Consider the following 18,832-nt stretch of genomic DNA (forward strand, 5'->3'; position numbering starts at 1 on the left):
CCTGCCGCAGGTCTCTGACTTGCTCCCCACTCTGCAGTGAAGCCGGGACTGGCTGTCTTCTCAAGATGTTCTCCCCCAGCTCTGTACACAGGGCTTTTCTTCCAGCGCCACAGGGAACTCTCTGTAACTGTCAAAATATGAAAATGCAGCAGCACTTTTACTTATTCCACACCCATGCAGAGATGATGGCAAACAGCTTTGGAGTTGGGGGTACCTGGGCTCCAAGAGCGTGAGATAGAAAACCACCCTTCTGTTGATGTGACCTACAACACACACATTGCCCCCTCCCAGCCCCTCCGCCCGCCCTCGCGCACACCCTGGCTATGGAAGAGGGATAATAGCTAGCTGGAGAGAGGCTCAGCCCTAGCTCCTAAACAGCGAATGAGCCCAGCAAGGATCTCTGGATGACGCAACACTGAGCAGGGCAGTAAATATTCTTGGCAGAAAGTAACAACCTACAGCGCAACTCCACTGAGAGCAGCAACCAGCGCTGGCATTGCCAGAGCACTGTGGCGGGAGGGGAGGCCTGGGGAGCTGTCCCAGTTAGAACCAACTAGTCTATGGCAAACGGGGGAGAGAGCAGGGCACACAAGGGGCTGGCCAGCCAGCCATTCCACAGCCCTTCTTGGCATCATTCGAAGGAGCTACTCACATTAGTATATCCCGAGCCAGAGTCCCAGCACCACCACAATTGCCACCACCAGCTGCAGCTCCTTGGGGCGAGTGGAGAGAGCACCAGATCCTACGATTCCCAAGGAAATTCAGGTTAGTTTGAGTGGCTCCTGCGTGGGGGAGAAGCAGGCCCTCCTGAGCTGTGCTGAGCAGGGCTGTAGTGCCAGGCAGCTAAGGACACGGGACGTGTGCAGCGAGCAGCTTAGAACCAGAGAGGAGAGCACAGCCATAAGCAGGCCCCAGGGCTGGACCATGCACTCTGCAGGGTGTAGCCTTCTGTTTTTAGTCACTTCTTATTTCCTGAAGATTTTGCTTTAGGAGCAGAATATTTTAGTTCACAAACACATGCCTGCCAATACTTTCCATATTCTAAAAACACGCATGTGACAATATAGTCCATGTATGCAGCACTGAAAGAGCTGGGGGTAGAAAGTGGAAATTTGGCATGAAAGTAGCCTGAAAATTTGGTGTGGGGGATAAATGTACCTGGACAGCTCTGCTGAAAATTCAATTTCTTTTGCTCAAGATACGAGCCATGAGATAGCTCCCTCTCCAGTTGCACAGTGTGTTTCACCAAGGTTTCTTTCTACGCTGTTGAAGCATGCACATGTGGCTAACTTAGATGGACAGTGACAAAAACTTTTGTGAAGGTGGGAACGTGAATGGGCAAGGGCTCTGCTAGGACCTTCCATCTTTCGCTTCACATCCTGGGAAGGGAGAGCGTCAGAGTTCTGAAGTTACCCAAGTGAAGGGTTCCCTCTTGTCGACCTTGTGCAGTGCAAGGGACAGTGTGTCCAACAGGTGCATACCCGTTTAAATTCGCATGATGGATTCTTTTCCTTTAAAAAACATAGCCAATTCCATTAACTGTGTTATAAGATCTCCAGAGCTGTTTTGTCAGGAAATCCCAAAGACCGAGTTGCTTGTACCTCAGCTGTACTCCCTTGTGCACAGACATCAGGGCATATTGTACAGACCCGGCCCTTTTCTGCAGAATTGAGCTCCAGAGTTTCACCTTTCAATTTTTTTGCTTAACCATAGGAGTTAACAACAGAAATGTTGAGACAACTAATGCACTAGCATCTCCCTAAGTCTGCAGCAAGCCAGGTACAATAGCACTGAGGGGTCTAAACTGCCCAGTCCGCTCAGTGGCATCACTCTGTGCCTTGAGTATGGCAGAGTATTTAATTACAAGAGTCCATGTGCTATCTCAGATAACATGATTGAATATCACAGGGTTTTCTGCACCTGTAGTACAATGTGGTACAGTCATTTCTATCCTGCTGGTTCACTTCCTGCACTAATTTCATTGTCAGAATGGTCCAGGCTAGCTTTAAAGAGTGACGTAGATGTGTATATGAGAAATTCTCTTCTCTCTCTGGCATATATTTGAATTACCAATCAGCAGCTCATGTGCTACCCAGCTTGCTTGCAGCCCTCAGCACAGCTGTCCTTAGGCGCAGTTCAGGGGCTGCAGTGGCTAACTATGAAACTAACTTAGCTGCAAAATTCGAGGGTCTACATAAGCCTGGCAATGTTCACTACGGCTCTGTTACGCTTGTTCTGTAGGTATCATTGAGCTTTTCACAGGTCAGATTTTAATGAATGTTTCTAGTCGGGGAAAATTCCAGAGTGTTTCTGTACCAGTGCAGCTGTGCTGGGGAGATCGGCAGTGGAAATACGAGTTTCGTAAAGTCTAAGTCCGGAAGGGATTACGAGCTCATCTAGTCTGACCTCCTGTATATCACAGACCATGACATTGAACCTTGTTACCCCAGCATTGAGCTCAATAACTTGTATTTGGCTAAAACGTCTTCCAGAAAGGCATCCAGTTTGGATCTGAAATCTCCAAGAGATGGAGAATCCACCGCGTCCCTAGAGCAGACTCGGCATGTGTGTGTGTTTAACCACTGTGTCGTGTCTAAGGGTACGTCTATACTACCTGCCGGATCGACAGGTAGTGTTCAATGTATTGGGGATCGATTTATCGCGTCTCGTCTGGACGTGATAAATCAATCTGCTAATCGACACCCGTACTCCACCTCAGCAGGAGGAGTAAGCAGCATCGACGGAGGAGCTGCGGCAGTTGACTCGCCGCTGTGAGGACGGCCAGGTAAGTCGAACTAAGATACTTCGACTTCAGCTACGAGAATAGCGTAGCTGAAATTGTGTATCTTACTTCGACCCCCCCCCCCGCTAGTGTAGCCCAGGCCTTACCCTGCTCAGAGGACCTCTACCCCAAAATCGGTGAATGTTTCTAGTGTAATCAAGGCGTGTTTGCCTGGCAGGCGCAGAGGAATGCATGCACAGCACTGCAAGATGCCAGGTTTCCAGCGTGCTGCCTGCGTACCCATCATTGACACAAATGGGGGGAGCATGCTCAGGTCCCAGAGGAAGGAATTCTGGTAAGTCCTTCCCGCTAATGAAAGGAATGGCCAGGACAGATTTCTCAGGGAGACACTTCTTGCCTGGGGGAGGAGAGATGCGGGTGGGAACGAGAGAAGGAATAAGAAGTGGCAGTGAAGGTGTTTTGCCACTAGGTGTCAGTGTTCCAACAAGAATCCGTCAGTAGCTGGTTTCTCCAGCCCGCCAGCCGGGAGCTGCCTTGGAAAGCAGCTGGATAATCTGCCTTTGGAATGGCTTAACCTTAAACAGTGCCTGCCCCTAAACCCGAGAGACAGAGATAGATGCAAGTACGTCTCCCACAGAGACAGGGGCATCCTCTGGTTACCTGGAGAGCCCCAACAGTGGCACTGGAACACTTTAATAGTGGGGTGCTGCCCTGTCTGCCCCCCCCCCCCAAGTAGGGGCCGCGAGCAGGGCTGTGTCTCCGGGAGTGGGAGACCCGGACAGGGGTGAGGGGGGTGAGTCTGGGGCCACAGCTGGGGGTGGGCTCAGGGCCGGCAGCCAGGACCCGTGTAAAACCTGGGGCTGCAGCACCCTTGCACCTCTAGTTCCCATGCCTATTACCCCAAGTGCCCAGAGCACCATGCTGAATGCGAGAAGAGTTGGTCACCTGCCCCAGGATCGGAGTGACCAGACAGCATGGGCTGCATGACGCTCAGGGACCCGTCATGTGGCTCAGGTGTGATCCCCAGCAGATTGCAGAGGAGGGCATAGATATTCACGCTCTCAAACGGCTCCACCTCCAGCCCCTTGCTGAAGGCTGGTCCCACGGCCCGGAAGATGGTTTTCATGTTCATATCTTCATTGTCAAAGCCATGCTCCCCCTTGTTAAACTGGACTTTGATTCTCTGCAGGGAAGAGAAGTCTCAGTGAGAACCCAAACCTAGAAGCCCCTTAATTTTTACTTAATCTCCTGACACCCCAACCAGATTCTGGTGGAGGAAGAACAGAAATGCTGCTAGAGTGTATCCACCTTTGGTACTGGGTATCAGGCAGCCACCGTGTTCTGCCAGATCTAGGGTCCTTTTAGATTCATTAAGTGATAGCGAGGCTTGAGAGCTCTGGCTAGAACCTGTCTTAAGAAGGTCAGTTCTGTGCAAGCTCCCATCATCAAGATCAGTACATCTGACTCGTGGCCTGGAGCTCATCCTCTGCTAGTCCTGCCTGCCCCTTCCCCTCCGGCTCTGCCAGTGCACCTGAGTCCCCTGTTTCAAACTGTAGCATGTTGGGTGCTTCGTTCTGCTGTGTGGGCATTTAGGATTTAGGAAGTGGGACTAGGTTTGAAGGAAGTCTTTGTTCAGCCTTGGCAGGAACAGCAATTTGATGTTTTGGACCTTGGTCCCTTTTCCTCAGGGTAGGCCTACACTGCAGATAAAGTGTAATTGTAGCACAGGTAGGCATCCCTGGATTAGCTTTAATCTAGCTAGTGGTGAAGTAACACTAGTAGTGAAGGCATTGTGGCACCGACTTCAGTGGGGGCTAGTGAACTCAGGACCCTCAGCAGGGTTGTACTATGGATAGTTGGATTAAAGCTAGTTCAGCTATGCCTATCCACCCTATAGTTACACTTTACTTTGTGGTATACGGGAACCCTGAGTCTAGGCTCCCAAATCAGAAGAGACGTCCCTAAGGGATGCCTTTGGGGTTGGACAGGGAGAGAAGACTCTGCTTTCTGACACGATGGGCAAATTCATTGCACTAGAAGCTGGATTCTACGTCTGTGTTCCCCTTTCTGTTTTCAGGGAGGGGAGCAGACCTGGAGCCACAAACAGGAGACGGATGCCGCTGCACAATAAGGAAAGAGGATGAGAAAGGCAAGTCCAAGTTTAGACAATAGAATGTGTCTGCAGCTTACCCCATGGATCACATATCCTGGGTCACTGTTCATCATCAGGGGAGTGAGCCTGGTGTTCTTTGCATAGTGGAATCTCTTGGGGAACTCTTCCTTCTTGTAGACATGGAGCTTCGGGTGGGCATTTTTCAGGGCCTGGTACACTTGGTCTAGTTTATTTTCTTTTGGCACCAGTAGCCCATTTGGCCCATAATCCAAGAGTTCAAACTGGATGTCTTGGAAGGAGAAGTTCTGCACTGTGTGGAGGTAAATTTCATTCTCCTTTATGACCGTGTCCATCCCGTGGTCAGATGTGATGATCAGATTGAGTGTCGACTCCAGGCCGTTATCCTTGATGCGTCTCCTTAGGTAGCCAACAGCTCGATCCACCTGGCCAACCATGTTTTTCCTCTCTTGGGATTCAGGGCCATACTTATGTCCCGTGGAGTCTGGCTCCCCAAAGTAGAGAGTGACTAAGTCTAAATTGTCTTCCAGGAACCAGTTCATGACAGTGTCAATGTTCTGCATCCACTCAGTTTCATTGCTGTAATTGTGGAAAAGGGACTCCACTTTCCTCACATTCACCTGCTCACCTTGGTAGGTTGCTTTCCCCCCAGGGAAAAAAATGGAGCCCGTCTTTAAGCCCTGTTAGCCAGAATGACATTTCAGGCCAGAAACTTCCCCAGTTACTCACTTCAGTCTATCCAACCACCTGTGTATCCCTTCCTTCCCCCCAGCCACCCACCTCCCCTTGTGCTGCTCCCTGTGTCTCTAGTAAGGTCTTCCTTATTTGCCAGTTAGAAGAGTGATTAGTCTGAAACACACCCATCCCAACATTCCTCTGCACGGAGTTTTTCCCCACGGATGTTAGTAACACTACGCTGTAACTTGATCATTAGCGGCGTATTCGTGTATCCCTTGGGTTATCTGGCCCCTCTCCAGTAAAGCACTTCGGCAGGTGTATAACCATGAGCATCATGGTTGGACTTGAACAAGGTATAAATAGTCGTACCTCTGCCAGGGCCGAGTGGGGGGATGGACTAAATGGCCCCTTGTGATCCCTTCTAGCCCGGAATGATTGTAGGAGTCTGAAAAGGCTCTTCTGAAGTAGAATCCTTGAGCCCTGCCTTAGCTCTTGATCCCAAGTCCAGTGAAGTCAGTGGGAATCTTTCCATGGACACAAGATCACATCCTAATGCTGCTGCTCAAAAGCAGCTGGACAAGGCTCTGAGGAAATCAGGCCTGGCCTTTAAGCAATGTATTGCAGGCTTAAGGGGCAGTTTCCAATTTTCACAATCCAGCCGCAACTTCCTGTACAAGATGGGGGTAACCTGGAGAGCTCCAGTAATGGGACTGAAATTTCCCTCTTAAACTGATTGACTTTTCTGCTCTGTGTAACAGAATGATCATGGTTGTTGCAGCCACTTTGTTGGGGCGGGAAGTGTGTGGTCTAACTGGCCTGGCAATGGCAGTGTGAGGCGTTAACGTGGCTGTGACCGGTCCCAGATTGCCCTTTGCCTGCTGCACACAACTGCAGCCAGGAAATGGCAAGTCACAGTCTTGGGGTTTTATGTTGTTTGGGTATTTTTAAAATCAGGCTAAACTGTGAGTTTCCCTGTTATGCAATAACCACATGAGGCCCTGAGGGTGAAATGCAGTGGAGCACCACAAGGTTTATGCCCCAATTCAGGACCACTTAAGTCCCACTTGAGCCCTCAAATGGGATTGAAGTGGCCTCCTCGGGGCTCGAGTGGGATGAAATGGTGCATAGGCCTTGTGGTTTTAAGCGGTGAATAGACTTTGTGCTGTCTCTCTGCCAGTGGTGAATTTCACCCAAGCCGTGTGAGCATGCTTCAGATAAGCTGCAAAGGCACACGGTGATGCTAGTAACATTTGGAAAAGCTTTGTTTAGGTGAGTTACTTGGATAATTCAGATGTTCCCCTTGTCTTATTCAATGGATGTCCCTCTACTTTCAACATTCTGGCTTTTTAACCCACATTTACCATAGGATATTTGCAATGTGTTTAAAAAATGCAACATCCATTGCTAAGTGGGGCTAAAAGTGTGGTGAGTAACATCAAGGATTCTGCCTTCCCTTCCCAGAATGTAGCTGCACCAGATCACGTGGAATCTCAAGAGAAAAAATTAGGTTCCCTCTTTGGATGTTGTTGCTGGTCATAGCACCAGCAATAACCATCTTCTGAAAATGGGGCAGCAGAGGGTTCACTGGAGTGAATGAAAATGTTACAGTCCAGGGGAATATTGTGCACGTTGTGGCAAAGTAAGTGGCACAGTACTGGAGTGATGATTTCACTCATCTGGACTGGTGATGAAATTCAAACTTCTAGGGCCACATTTCCAAAGGGCTGCTGAACTGTGCTTGCAAGATGGCAGATATACCTGTCTGTATGCCGCAGACCTCTGTGTGTGTGTGTGTATGTGTGTGTGCACACGTGCGCAAACTGAGTGGAACTGGACAGTTTGGAATCTTTCTCCCTGGTTGCACATGCACAGATTTCAGAGCGTGCAAGCAGGCATGTTGGCACAGTTGCTGGGTTCATTTCTGGAGGCCTTTTCAAAAGATGGCCACTAACATTCCGGAGCTGTCAAGTTCTCAAGGGTTTTAAGTGACGGTTTGGAGTCTCCCACTCCCTTGTGGGTCAGTGTGAGTGTGTGTGTGGATAGTGCACAGGACTGTGAGTCTGGAGTCCTGGGTTCTAGTCCTGTTACTGATTCACCGTGTGCCCCTGTAGGCTGGGGATAATGCTTCCCTCCCTGCAGGCAGCTGTCTGAGGAATGCCTTTTAACCCATGCAAGGGAAGGACAAAAAGTGCTGCTGGTTATTCTCATGAATGCCAGGAAGGACCATGAGCCTGAGAAGGAGGTTGCAGCCACCTACCTGTCTCTGTGCTGTGATCCAGATGGGCAGGCTGCCATTGTCCCACCACATGGAGACCCCTTGTGTGTTGTAATAAGGTAACTTCTGGCCGGTGCTGGTGTTGTACCACATGTTGTGAACCACACCGTGATTCTCTATGTACTTCCCTGCCCGGAGAGAGACGGTGGAGGCAGGTTCAGGGTAATGGCACCTGTATTCGCCTCCACCAGGGACACCCATTTAAAGGTTTCCATCTCCCAGCCTCCACTGCTCTTGGGTAGAGGCCTGAATCTCTTTTCCTCCTGACCGGGGTTTTTAAGGATGTGCAATTACCATGCAATATTCCCAGCAAGCCAGACTGCCTAGCAGCCAGTGCCTGCACTTGGCTGTCTCTCCAAAGGCTATGAAGTGTATTACCAGCAGCTGTGAGTTACCCACAGCTCTAAGCAAGCACATTTATTCCCATGGCAAAAGCATTAGAGAGAACACGTTAAACCCAATAAAAGAACCTAGCATGCTAAAAAGCTGACCAGAGGTCACCCCAAGTCCAACCCTGGCTCTGGTAGGTGTCAGTCCTTCAAAACCATAGCTGGCTTTTCCCCCTGGTCATTAGTTTATCTCTGTTTCAGACTCAGAAGCAGAACAGCTGCCTGGGTAGTTCATCCATTTCTTGATACAGCTCAGTGCTTTGATCTCTGGGAACAGGTGATTAGCAGACACAGCCCTCTCCTCAGGGTAGAGCTCCAACAGGCGGGTTTTGCATAACCAGAGGTGGGGAATTTGTATTAATCTCCCCCTTGGTCTTCCCCAGGGATCCACTTACCCTATATTGTCTGATCTGGCCCATTTTCAACAGAGTCTTTGGAACTGCCATACCTCACTCCACATCTCTCCACCTTGAGAGGTTACATATAATCCCAGCCCACAACTATACATACATCTTGCTTTTAATGCAATGAACCCCAAAGATGCTGATATTTAGTTCAATAAGGTTTTTCAGGAATATCGCAGGAAATTGCCACATCTGGCACAGGTGGGAGGCCGGTTCACGTAGGAGGCTGCAGATGAACAATTGGTCAATGGCAGGCTGGTACCCACCCCCTTCTCTCTCTCTGTCCTCCCACCCCTCAGCCTAGTGATTCGCCAGCATGAAAGCAAACCTCACGAGGAGCAGAGGGTAGGCAGAGATATGCAGAGGGAGTGTCCCACAGGGAATTCCTCCCAGACCCCTCTGCCCTGCTCCAGACCCAGAAGGACAAGCACAGCGCACTGGGCCCACTGCCCTCCACACCCACCACGTAGCAAACAGCAGCAGCCCCAGGGTGGAGCCTTCGGAGCCTCCTGCCATCACCACTCTCAACCCCACAGCTTGTTTAGCATTTGCCGTACTGCTGTTGGGATTAGTCCCCTTCATCCTACCTCCTGCCTCTGCTCCTCTTGGCTGCCCAGCGTCCCCCTCCTCCTCCATCAGGTTCCCTCTCTCTTTACCACTCTGCTCTCCTGCTGCGATAATCCGTCTCTCTCCCTGACCTCAGCGCTGAGCACATCCAACAAAAAAACTACAACTAAGTTTTTGCTATAAAAATAAAGCAAACCTATGGGAGTTGGGAGTAAGAAGCCCCATGCCTCCAGCATGCAGGTCCCTTTGCTTGCTCCTTTCCCTTCCCTTCAGCTGGCTTGGTCTTGGACTGGAAGGCCTTGAGAGCACGGGTCAGGTCTCCTGGTATGTTCTGTACAGTCTCCATCCCAATGGGGGCCTTTGGGGATTTCTGCAATCAGATGCCACTCAATGCACTGAAATGGCCACCAAACTGACATGATTGGGACCTCAGTGCCACTGCAGTAGGAGTTGAGCAGCCACCTTGCCTTTAAGTGCAGCGAAATCCATCTTCAATGTCCACCCAAGAGGCCAGCAAAGAAATGTCTGGTGAGTGTAGTTAGGCCCTTTGCTGAAGGCTGAACAAATGGGCAGTAGCGGCCTTGGGGATGCTGTGAAGTGGGTGTGGAGGTCACAACAGGGGTGTCCTTAATGCAAGTTGGGCTGTGTCCTAAGTGCATGAGAAGGACAAACCAGAGGAACCCTTCTGTGTTGGGGGCTTTGATCATGTCCCTCACTGGCCCCTCCCTCCAGCCAGCTCCCTTCTCTGCCTAAGGGGATTTACAGGCGCTTACCAGTCAGCAGGGTGAAGTGGCATGGGCTGGTCAAGGTGATGAAGGCGGGAGTCATGTAACGTGCCTTGACCCCATCTCTCGCCATGGCATCCAGATTGGGGGTCTCCACATCCTGGTCGTAGTTCCACCGAAAGCCATCAAAGGAGACCAGCAGGACTTTGCTGCGGTTGCCTCTGTCCTGCAGAGGGGCACAGGCTCCTAGCGAGAGGACAGCAAGCACCAGCCCCAAGGAAGTAAACATCTTCCTGCCCCTGCAGAGAGAGAATAAAACAAATCCCACAGAACCAATGCTAATAAAGAGAAGCAGGGAGCTAAGTTCACGGCCCTATCTTATCCTGCAATTGTTGGGCTGCATTCCTGGTGTTGTCAGATGTCACCGGTGTGGTGCTCTGCTCTGTTCAATGTTGATAACAGTCAGCTGCAGGCGTGTTCCCTCTGTGTGCTGCCCCGGCTCTGCGCAGACGGTGGACACAGCTGAGGCTGAAAGAACCCCCAATGTCCACAGACTCTGATCAGGTACGAAGGTGCCCAGCCAGGTTTATTGTCAAACAAAGCACAGTAAGAGTTTCTGTTCTGGTACCATCCTGGCACATGTTCATCCTATTCGTACTTGATATTCTTTAGATATGTGTATACGTGCAATTAGCAGCCTTCTTCTTGCCAGCTCCTGTGAGCAGGGCCTACCTCTGGCCCACAGCTTAACTCTGCTTTATGTTAGCAAAGTCTTGACCATTACTTTAGTTCAGGCCTCAGGCCTCACACCAGGCCTCTGATACAAGGGCTTATGTTTCAGGGCCTCATCTTACACCTGGCTCCAGCTAGAACTTCTTGCTGCATCGAATCGTTTGTCAGCTGCTTCGGTTTGACTTATTGAAGAAAACTGGATTATCTGGGCATCTTTCCCCAGCAACCCCCAGCGGCTCTCCTTCGCCTCCAGTGTATTTGGTTAATTGAACATGTTAACGTGGCTGAAGGCTGCCTTGCTGCAGGCATCTGGATGATGAGCGAGCTTCCTCTGCACCGCTTGGCTCAGACACCTTCCTACCAACCAGCAGCCCCCACTGCTCCAGGCTGAGCCTCCCCAGGACTCACTGCTGACCCTCCCCACTGCTGCTTGGCTCCCCATGCTCTGTCCAGGGGGAAGTGTTGCTTGCAGTCCATGTGATGGGGTTGTGACAGTCTATAACACACTGGCAGGGTGTGCCTGAAACACTCACCCTCCTATCTAGCAAATGGCGATGTTGCAGGGAAAATGAAAGTGGCTCATCACCACAGCCAGATGCAAGGGAGTCACCTGTGTGGAGGAGCTGGGTGTGCTGGGTTGTCATCCCGGGGATGCAGTCTGGGGTCTGTGGGAACTGCAGCACCCCTCTCCAACGCACAGCTGTGTTGCGGACACAGCCAGCCTCATCCAGGCCCCGTTATCACCCAACAGGACAGCAGCTGGCGACACTCACTCAGACTGGGCTACCTGAGTGCCAACAGCAGACCCCTGCCAGTTCCCAGCTCCCCAGGCGCACACTCCCCTCTTGAGCATGAATCCAAAATTATACCATCTTGCACTGCACAGGGATCTGTACGGTGTAAGCTTATTAATATGTCCCCTCCCTCAATGTGGAGAGGAATATGCACAATACGCTTGGGTTAAACCAAGCTGAGATTTTCCCCAGACACCTACTTCAGTCAAAGTCACCCTGGTTTAAATTAAAACATAAACAAGTTTAACTATAAAAAGATAGATTTTAAGTGATTATAAGTGATAGCAAACAGATCAAAGCAGATTGCCTAGTAAATAAACAAAACCGCAAACAGCCTAAGATACTAGAAAGAAAGGATATGAGTTAGCAACTCCTCGCCCTGGCTGATGATACAAGCAGGCTGGCAGATTCTCGAGGCACAAGCTGCATTTGCTTTGCAGCTTGGGATCCCCTCCCCGATTCCAAGTCTTTTTCTTTCAAAGATTCTCTAAGGTGTTGAGTTGTGGGTGAGTGACGCACCACAGATGATGTCACTCCCCGGCCTTATAGAGCGTTAGCATATGGCGGGAACCCTTTGTTCCAAAAACAGCTCCCAGCCCAGTTTGTGGGAAAATATAGGTCCCCAAAATGGAGTCCAGAGTCATGTGGGCTGGTCAAACGGACTTGCAGAGTCAGAGCAGCCATTATTTACAAGCTGGCCAAAAGGGCCACAGGAAACCTAAGCTACTTCACAGCCCATTGTCTTTGTTAATGAGCCATTAGCACTGTCTGGCTTCTTCATTGTTGTACCTGAACGGCTGGCTGGGGATGTTTTCCAGAGTAAGCCCATCTGAAATACAGATCCATAACTTCAGATACAAGAATTATACATGCACACAGATAGGATAATCATATTCAGCATACAGTAACTTTTCTAATGACACCTCACATGACTTATCTTGTACAAAATGCATCATAATTATGCCATAATCATATCATGATAATATCACTAGTGTGAATATGGGGTGTAGTGTCACACCGGGGTCTGAGACAGCCAGGTCCAGAGCGAAGGAGTGGAAGAGCCAAACTTGGTGCATTGCAGTCCTTGTTGCTCTGGTGGGTACTAAGTTCCTGCATGGCCAGGAGGGCCTGGCTGTGAGTGTCTGGGCTATAACCGGGGACAGCTGAGCGTGGCTGGAAGGGCTCATCAGGCTGGAGCTGAGATAAACCAACAGGGAAGAGGAAGTTGTTCTGACCAGGGCAGTCTGCCGCTCCATGCTCTCTTCCATACCTGACCCCAAGGCCACCAAACAGCACAGCCTCTGAGCCTCCTCCCTGTTCCAGCACTGAAGGCCATCGAGGGGAAGATCCAGCTTGCAACTGCTAATCCCTGACTGCAACCTCCAGCACTGCTGAGCTTTATGATATCAGACCTCCACTTGATCAATTGCGTTGCATTTTATTACTACTTCGGAGCATTACTGTTGTTGCTGACTCACTTCGCAGCAAACCGGGGATTAATGTTTTAACGGGATTACATAAAGTGGGTTTAACATCGTGCAGTGTCCCTGGCGAGTTATTGACCTTTGTGTGTTTACCCCATCTATCCTCGTTCATTGGGTTCAGGTTCCTCCTGATTGCTTCACTTCCTGGCTGCTGAGTCTGGCTTTTCAGTTGCAGAGTAAAAGCAATTTGTCATGGCTTTCTGATTCCATGGGAGGTTCTGGGTCCTGTGCTTTTCCCTTTGGTGTTCTCCCCCATTGGTGAGTTATCAGCTCTCAGTCGGTTGAATCTCTTCTCCATACCAGCGAGGTTCAGATCTATTTCTCCTAGCCCCCTTGCTTTCACCAAGTGTTCTATGAGATCATGTGTGGTAGATACTGTATAACTAACGAACCAGAGTGAAACATAGGGAGACATTGCCAGACAAGAGGGCCTGGAAGGCCAGACTCGGAGCGGTGGGAACGTCACCCTCACGGGAAGCTGATGCTGGGAACCGCCAGAGCAGGGGTCTGGTTTTGGAATACAAACAAAGGGTTTTCTTTTTGTTAAAGTTTATTGCTGTCACTGCAGCACATCTTTTACGGCGTGTGCTTTGAATAATAAACAGAAGGGAAAGCCCAAAGGGCAAGCTGTGTCCAAACCGCTTCTCATCTCTGTACGTTGGTCAGCAATGGAAATGCCCAGTTCCCCCTCCATTCCACTGCCATGGCATCCGAAATACCCTGCCCCCCAGTTCCTGGTGTGATGTGACCGTACCTCAGTGACTGGCAGCAGTGCTCTACAACACCATTCATAGCTCGCCCTCTGCTGTGGGTCCCTGCAAGCCCGTAATATGGGAATACGCAGCATCCCTGAGTTCTGCTGCCTGGTGCATCCTGCTCCAGCTGTGATTGGTGCATGTTCCAAGTGAATGGATGGGTTCAGCAGGCCATTCCTGTCACGGAGGTCAATGAATGAACAAACTGCTCACCTCTGGCTTCTCATCTTCTTGCTCTGGCATTAGCTCCACCAGGTGCCTTGGGTGGGTCAGAAAACACCGCTGACATGTCCACCAGCATTTCATGGAAGCTCTGCCCATTTCCTGAAAGAGGAGCAAAGCCCAAGCAAGAGACATTCTTCAGTGGTGACTCTTCCCTGCTACTGGCTCCAGTTGCTGGGTGCATGCCGACCAAAATGATGGCTTGGAAAGAAATGTTGGTGGCTGTGAAAACTTCCCATGATGTGGGGAGTGGACAGTCAACTTTTCCCACATTGTACCTGGACCAAAGGGCCAGAGAAGCCCCATTTCAGGAGGGTGTTAGGTAGTCTGGAATATGGTTGGCTGGACATGATCTGCGTACTGCAGTGTGGACGCTGGAGCACGAGGGTGATGCCTGGGCTCAAAAATTCTTAATTTAGGGTCACCAATGAATGCAGATGCTCAAGCCCTGGGCTTTCAAACCCAGGGTGCATGGACTCAGGTCCCATGAAGCCTGGGCTTACATTGTGGTGCAGACATGCCCTTGGACAGTTTGTAAGTTGTTTTAATGACACTTCCCTGTTCCTGGTCTTCCCCCCTCAGCCACCAGAGATTTCATGCTGTTCTTGCCTATGAGCAACCAGGAGCCTGGGTGGTACTAACAGCTTACTGGGGCTCACACGCTATAGGGCAATATCACTTATCAGGCTGAGAAGGAAGCCAAAATATTTGCAGCACCATTGCGTGACTGAGTCAATGGGCTCCTGCACTGACAGCTGTCACCTGGGGAAAGTCCTAATCCCTTATCTTGGGGATTATAGCAAGCAGGGAAGGAGTGAGCTGGGACCTCGGCCTTGGTGGGTTAGGGAGCATGTGATAATGGATGTTTCTAAAAAGCTTATTCAGAGATTCAGTATCTGGGGAGCTTCAGGCCCAGATAAAGAACGCTACCTTTGGCCACTCTACATGGGGCAAGATCGCGGATGTCTGATTAATAAGGCTGGGGGGCACAATTAACTCTGATTTATCTTGGCTAATCTTAAAGTCTGCAGGCCCAGATTGTGGGTGCATTAGGTTTATGGAGGCCTCAGGGTCCATCCTCCCCCCACCTTCCACACCCCAGTCCCACTGTGGATAGCAGGTCCTCCTCCCTGCTAGCACCAGCCTGGTGTCAGCTGCCTGAAAGAGGCAGGGGAGGGAGGATCTGTGCACTAACTCCCTCCCTCTATAAGCCATGGTCAATATTTAGTTCTAAAGTGATCAGAGAAGGAAGTCAGTGTGGAGGGAAGCTAAGACCTCTGGGAGTGAGCATATGCCTCTGAAGCATCGGGCATCAGCTGCAGGATAGCAGACTAGATGGGCTGTTGAAGTGATCCAGTACAGTGGAAAGGCAGCGTGGTTGAAGAGGGGCTGGACATCAGGAGACCTGGGTCCTAATCCAAATGCTGTCACTGATGTGCTGAGTGACCTTGGAGAAATCACTTCCCTCCCACCCCGTTGTCTATTGCGACGGCAAATCCTTCGGGGCAGGGCCTGCCTCTGGGTCTGCATTTGTGCAGCACCCAGCACCCCGGGACCCTGGCAAGGTACAACTGTCGAATGAATCCTAACAATAACAATGGGCAAGCCAGGGGCCTATCAGAACCCGCTTTGCTCTCGCGCTCAGGCCAAGCCCATTTCCAGGCCTTACAGAGAGTTCAGTAACTCTTGGGGCAGGCACGTGCCTGACTTGTTCTCAGCCCAGGGGTTCCTCTTGGTTTTTATGTTGCGCCTGTGCAGTAGTCAGGAAGTTAAACCCCACAGTGGGGCCGGCTAAGCAGGGTTGCTTCTGAGCGCGGGGAGCTGAGCCCTGTGCTGGGCAGGAGCAGGCTGCTGTCTTCCCTCACAAGGAACCAGCATTTCCAAGGTGCAGAGAAACCCCTGCTGGACTTACCCTGGGCTTGCTGAGGAATGGGGGTGTCAGAGGAAGCCCATTTATTCCAATGTGCTCTCAGTCAGGTACAGTTTGGGGGCATGTTTCCTTTACTGAAAAAGGACATTCAATGCAGACAAATGTAGTGATGCAACATGAAGGTGCTAATTTAAGTACTCAAGAGATGGGAAACTCGAAATTGTGTGTTGTGGGTGACCGGCCCTTATTTCCCAGCTTTGCTCTGACTGACAGCCCATGAAATACATGTGCTGAATGGCCCTCTCATTCCTCCCACCGTGGAACCCTGGATGAAAGACTTGCCCCATTTATTCCAAGGTGGGGCTAGCCGCTGCTATGAAACCTTGGTGCTTTGTTAGAGGACAGAAACGGGCTGCATGTGCCCTGCCCCATAGTTTTCATGGTCCTAAAGCTGCATTAATACTTAGCCCTGCCAGGAGTGCCGGCGACTGGACTAGACGACCCCTCGAGCTCCCTTCCAACCCTATGATTCTATGATTAATGTGTCTCATTCTTTGCCTTTAGGAAGATAAAACTGAATGCAGCTGAGAATAGCTGGGTCAAGCGCAATGACTAATAGCAAATGGTGTCGCCTGACAAGGGGACAGTAAACGCAAAGGTTCCTCATCTGTCCCTGGGTGAGTTCAGGATGGCTCCCTGAGGTCCTGTGTCCCCAGTGCCTAGTACACTCCTCTTTGAAAGGTCTCAAGCACTGGGGCTTCCACTGCTTCCCTTGGGAGAAGGTTCCACAGTGGTACAAACTTCAGCATTAGGGATTATTTACCTATTTGCCATGTCTCCCTTGGGCTACCCTAAGAAATCTCCTCCCCTCCCTTGGCTTCACCATAGAGTAATAATACAGGGGCAGAATAACCTTATCGTGCCACCCAGGGCTTCGCAGGACCTGCCAGGCCAGACATGCTGGCACCAGGCATCCTCACAGGGGTGGTTCTAGAGGGAACTAACTGGCTGTTCTCCTTCAGCTCCCCCCATTCTATCATCCAGAATTCCTCGATTCCATGGAGACAGAGGTGGAGCTGCCCATCTCAGCAGGGAGAGGGGCAGAGATTTCGGGGAAGAGACGGTGAATGGGAGAGGGAAAAGGAGAATGAAATGAAGGAGGGAGGAAGAATGAGCGGGACCAAAGGAACAGAGAGGGAGAGATGCCTCACTCTGCTCCCAAACGCGTTTGCATGAATCCATCTCTTTCATCAACCAGCTGCAGCTTGGACCTGACAGGCAAACATCCACAGGGCTCCTCTCAGCCCCTGCCACGTAATTAAGCCCAAGAGCACTGCAGGTTTGGATAAGCTTGTGAATGTGAGTGAAATTTAAATATCTTCGGCACTTGAACTACACAGACTCAAGCCCTAAACCTGCTTCATCTTGCTAAGAACAGCCTGAGCTGAGCACAGCTGCCCTCCACTGCCCAGCAGCACCTCCCATGGGGCTGGTTTGGGTTGGTGCTGGCATGGCCAGTGCTGAGTGCTGGGATTCCTCCTCCTGGTGGAAGGGCCGGAGCTGAACACAGCTGATAGGAGCAGGGCGGGGCTAATGTGAATTGGGTGGAGCTGGTGGAAACTGGGTGGAGCCAGTGGGAGCTGGGTCGAATGGGCTGTCTGGAAGTTGCCCTTTGACATCAAACCTTTGCATGAAGATTGTATAAAATTGAAGTTTTGAAGCTCGAATGACAAGGCCAAACAGACCGTCCTGCGCCAGGAGCCCAGGGGCTTGTGGTCTGGCAGAATGCAGGGAGGACAGGAAGCTGAAGGCTGAGAGCAGTGAATCCTGCTGCTTGATGGTTGTCCGGGAGGCAGAGGTGAACTCGAACCCACAGTGTGTGCTGAGCCCGGCTGGAGGAAACTCTTATTAGAAGAGGCTGTTCTCAGGTGAAACACGCCCCCCCCCCACCATTCTGCTCACAGCCACTGCTGCCCAGGGACGTTTGGTCAAGCTGCCTGTCTTCCCAGGGGAGGCCAAGGAACTGGGATGCAATGAAAGTAACTGCAGATGATGAGCTGAAGAGCAGAGCAGAGACAGTGCATGTCATGAAAAAGCAGGAGCAGCCCCAGACTCAGCCTGCACCCTGAGACTTGAGAGGGAGAGAGCAAGCTAAGCAACCTTGGGGAGCTTTGGAGAGGAGGGAAAATCCCTACAGAGGCAGGGCTTGGAGGCCTTTCTGCACTGGAGTCCCCGGCTGAAATACACAGGGACCAAGAGGTCCACTCAGCCCAGCAGAAATGCCAGGAGAGGACCAGGAAGCATTTCAGGGAGCTTTGTTCAGCTTCAGCCCAGTCAGCCACGGGAGCCAGGGACTCGACTGCTAGCACCTGCAGGGCAGCGTACAGGCGCGGATGCTGCATCTCAATGGCTGAAGCTCATCCTGGAAGGCAGGGGGTTGTGTCTTCCCCCCCACAAAATGTATCGTGGGCATTTGCAGTCCCAGGGTGAGTGAAGCTGCTTTTCTTGCAAACACTGAGTCTGTTTGCCAGCTCCTGCCCCTCGTCCCATCTAGAGACCAGGGCAAGGAGTGGGGAACCCTGAAACATGCAAGAAATTGGGCACTTGTGAAAGGTTTGGACTGGACAGGTTTGCACCGCAAACCCCCCCAAAGTGAGGCATAAATGGCTAAGGACAGACAGTGCACAAAAACAAACCTAGGGGCCTGATTTGCCATTTGTGATGAACTAGGAATATTCTTAATGTTTTCTCTGAATACTATATTGGTGCCTCAGTGTCCCCATGGCAGTTCTTATGTATCTGGCAGAGCAAAGGGCCAGTGCACTTAAATGCCTGGCACTCTGTCTCCTAGCAACTGATGGCCTGGGCCCCTCCCCTGCAAAGGTGCCAGCTGAAGGTGTTGGAGACAAAGGGATCAGGTGACCTCCTGGCCCAGGAAAGGAGCTGAGCAGAGAGGAGGGGCTGGAGGGGGTTGTTAGTCGGGAGCTGGCTGGGGTCGAGGAGTGAAGTGCAGGCGTGGGGGGTCTGGCTCACTGCCCCCCAGAATGGACCCGGCCGAGGGGT

General features: G+C 51.1%; 1 protein-coding gene across 1 annotated transcript; it reads right to left on the reverse strand.

Annotated features, from left to right (window-relative positions):
• Positions 1–653: 653 nt before the first annotated feature.
• ENPP7 (ectonucleotide pyrophosphatase/phosphodiesterase 7) lies at positions 654–10,201 on the reverse strand. The gene is made up of 5 exons (XM_050919996.1): positions 9,961–10,201; positions 7,810–7,955; positions 4,934–5,554; positions 3,689–3,926; positions 654–742 (listed from the first exon to the last, which is right to left on the reverse strand). The coding sequence occupies exons 1-5, from the start codon at positions 10,199–10,201 to the stop codon at positions 654–656; spliced, it is 1,335 nt and encodes a 444-aa protein (XP_050775953.1).
• Between the last annotated feature and the right edge of the window lie 8,631 nt (positions 10,202–18,832).

This window comes from Gopherus flavomarginatus, chromosome 12, assembly GCF_025201925.1.
Source record: "Gopherus flavomarginatus isolate rGopFla2 chromosome 12, rGopFla2.mat.asm, whole genome shotgun sequence".
Classification (NCBI taxonomy): Eukaryota; Metazoa; Chordata; order Testudines; family Testudinidae; genus Gopherus; species Gopherus flavomarginatus.

Bases quoted from the DNA above. Each gene is read 5' to 3' on its own strand.
- ENPP7 (XM_050919996.1), bottom strand. From the start codon at position 10,201: ATGTTTACTTCCTTGGGGCTGGTGCTTGCTGTCCTCTCGCTAGGAGCC. The intron at 5,555-7,809 runs GTAGGTGGCTGC...TCTGGCTAACAG, and splicing joins GGATCACAGCACAGAGACAG to GGCTTAAAGACGGGCTCCAT. The intron at 3,927-4,933 runs GTAAGCTGCAGA...TCTTCCCTGCAG, and splicing joins CAGGATATGTGATCCATGGG to AGAATCAAAGTCCAGTTTAA.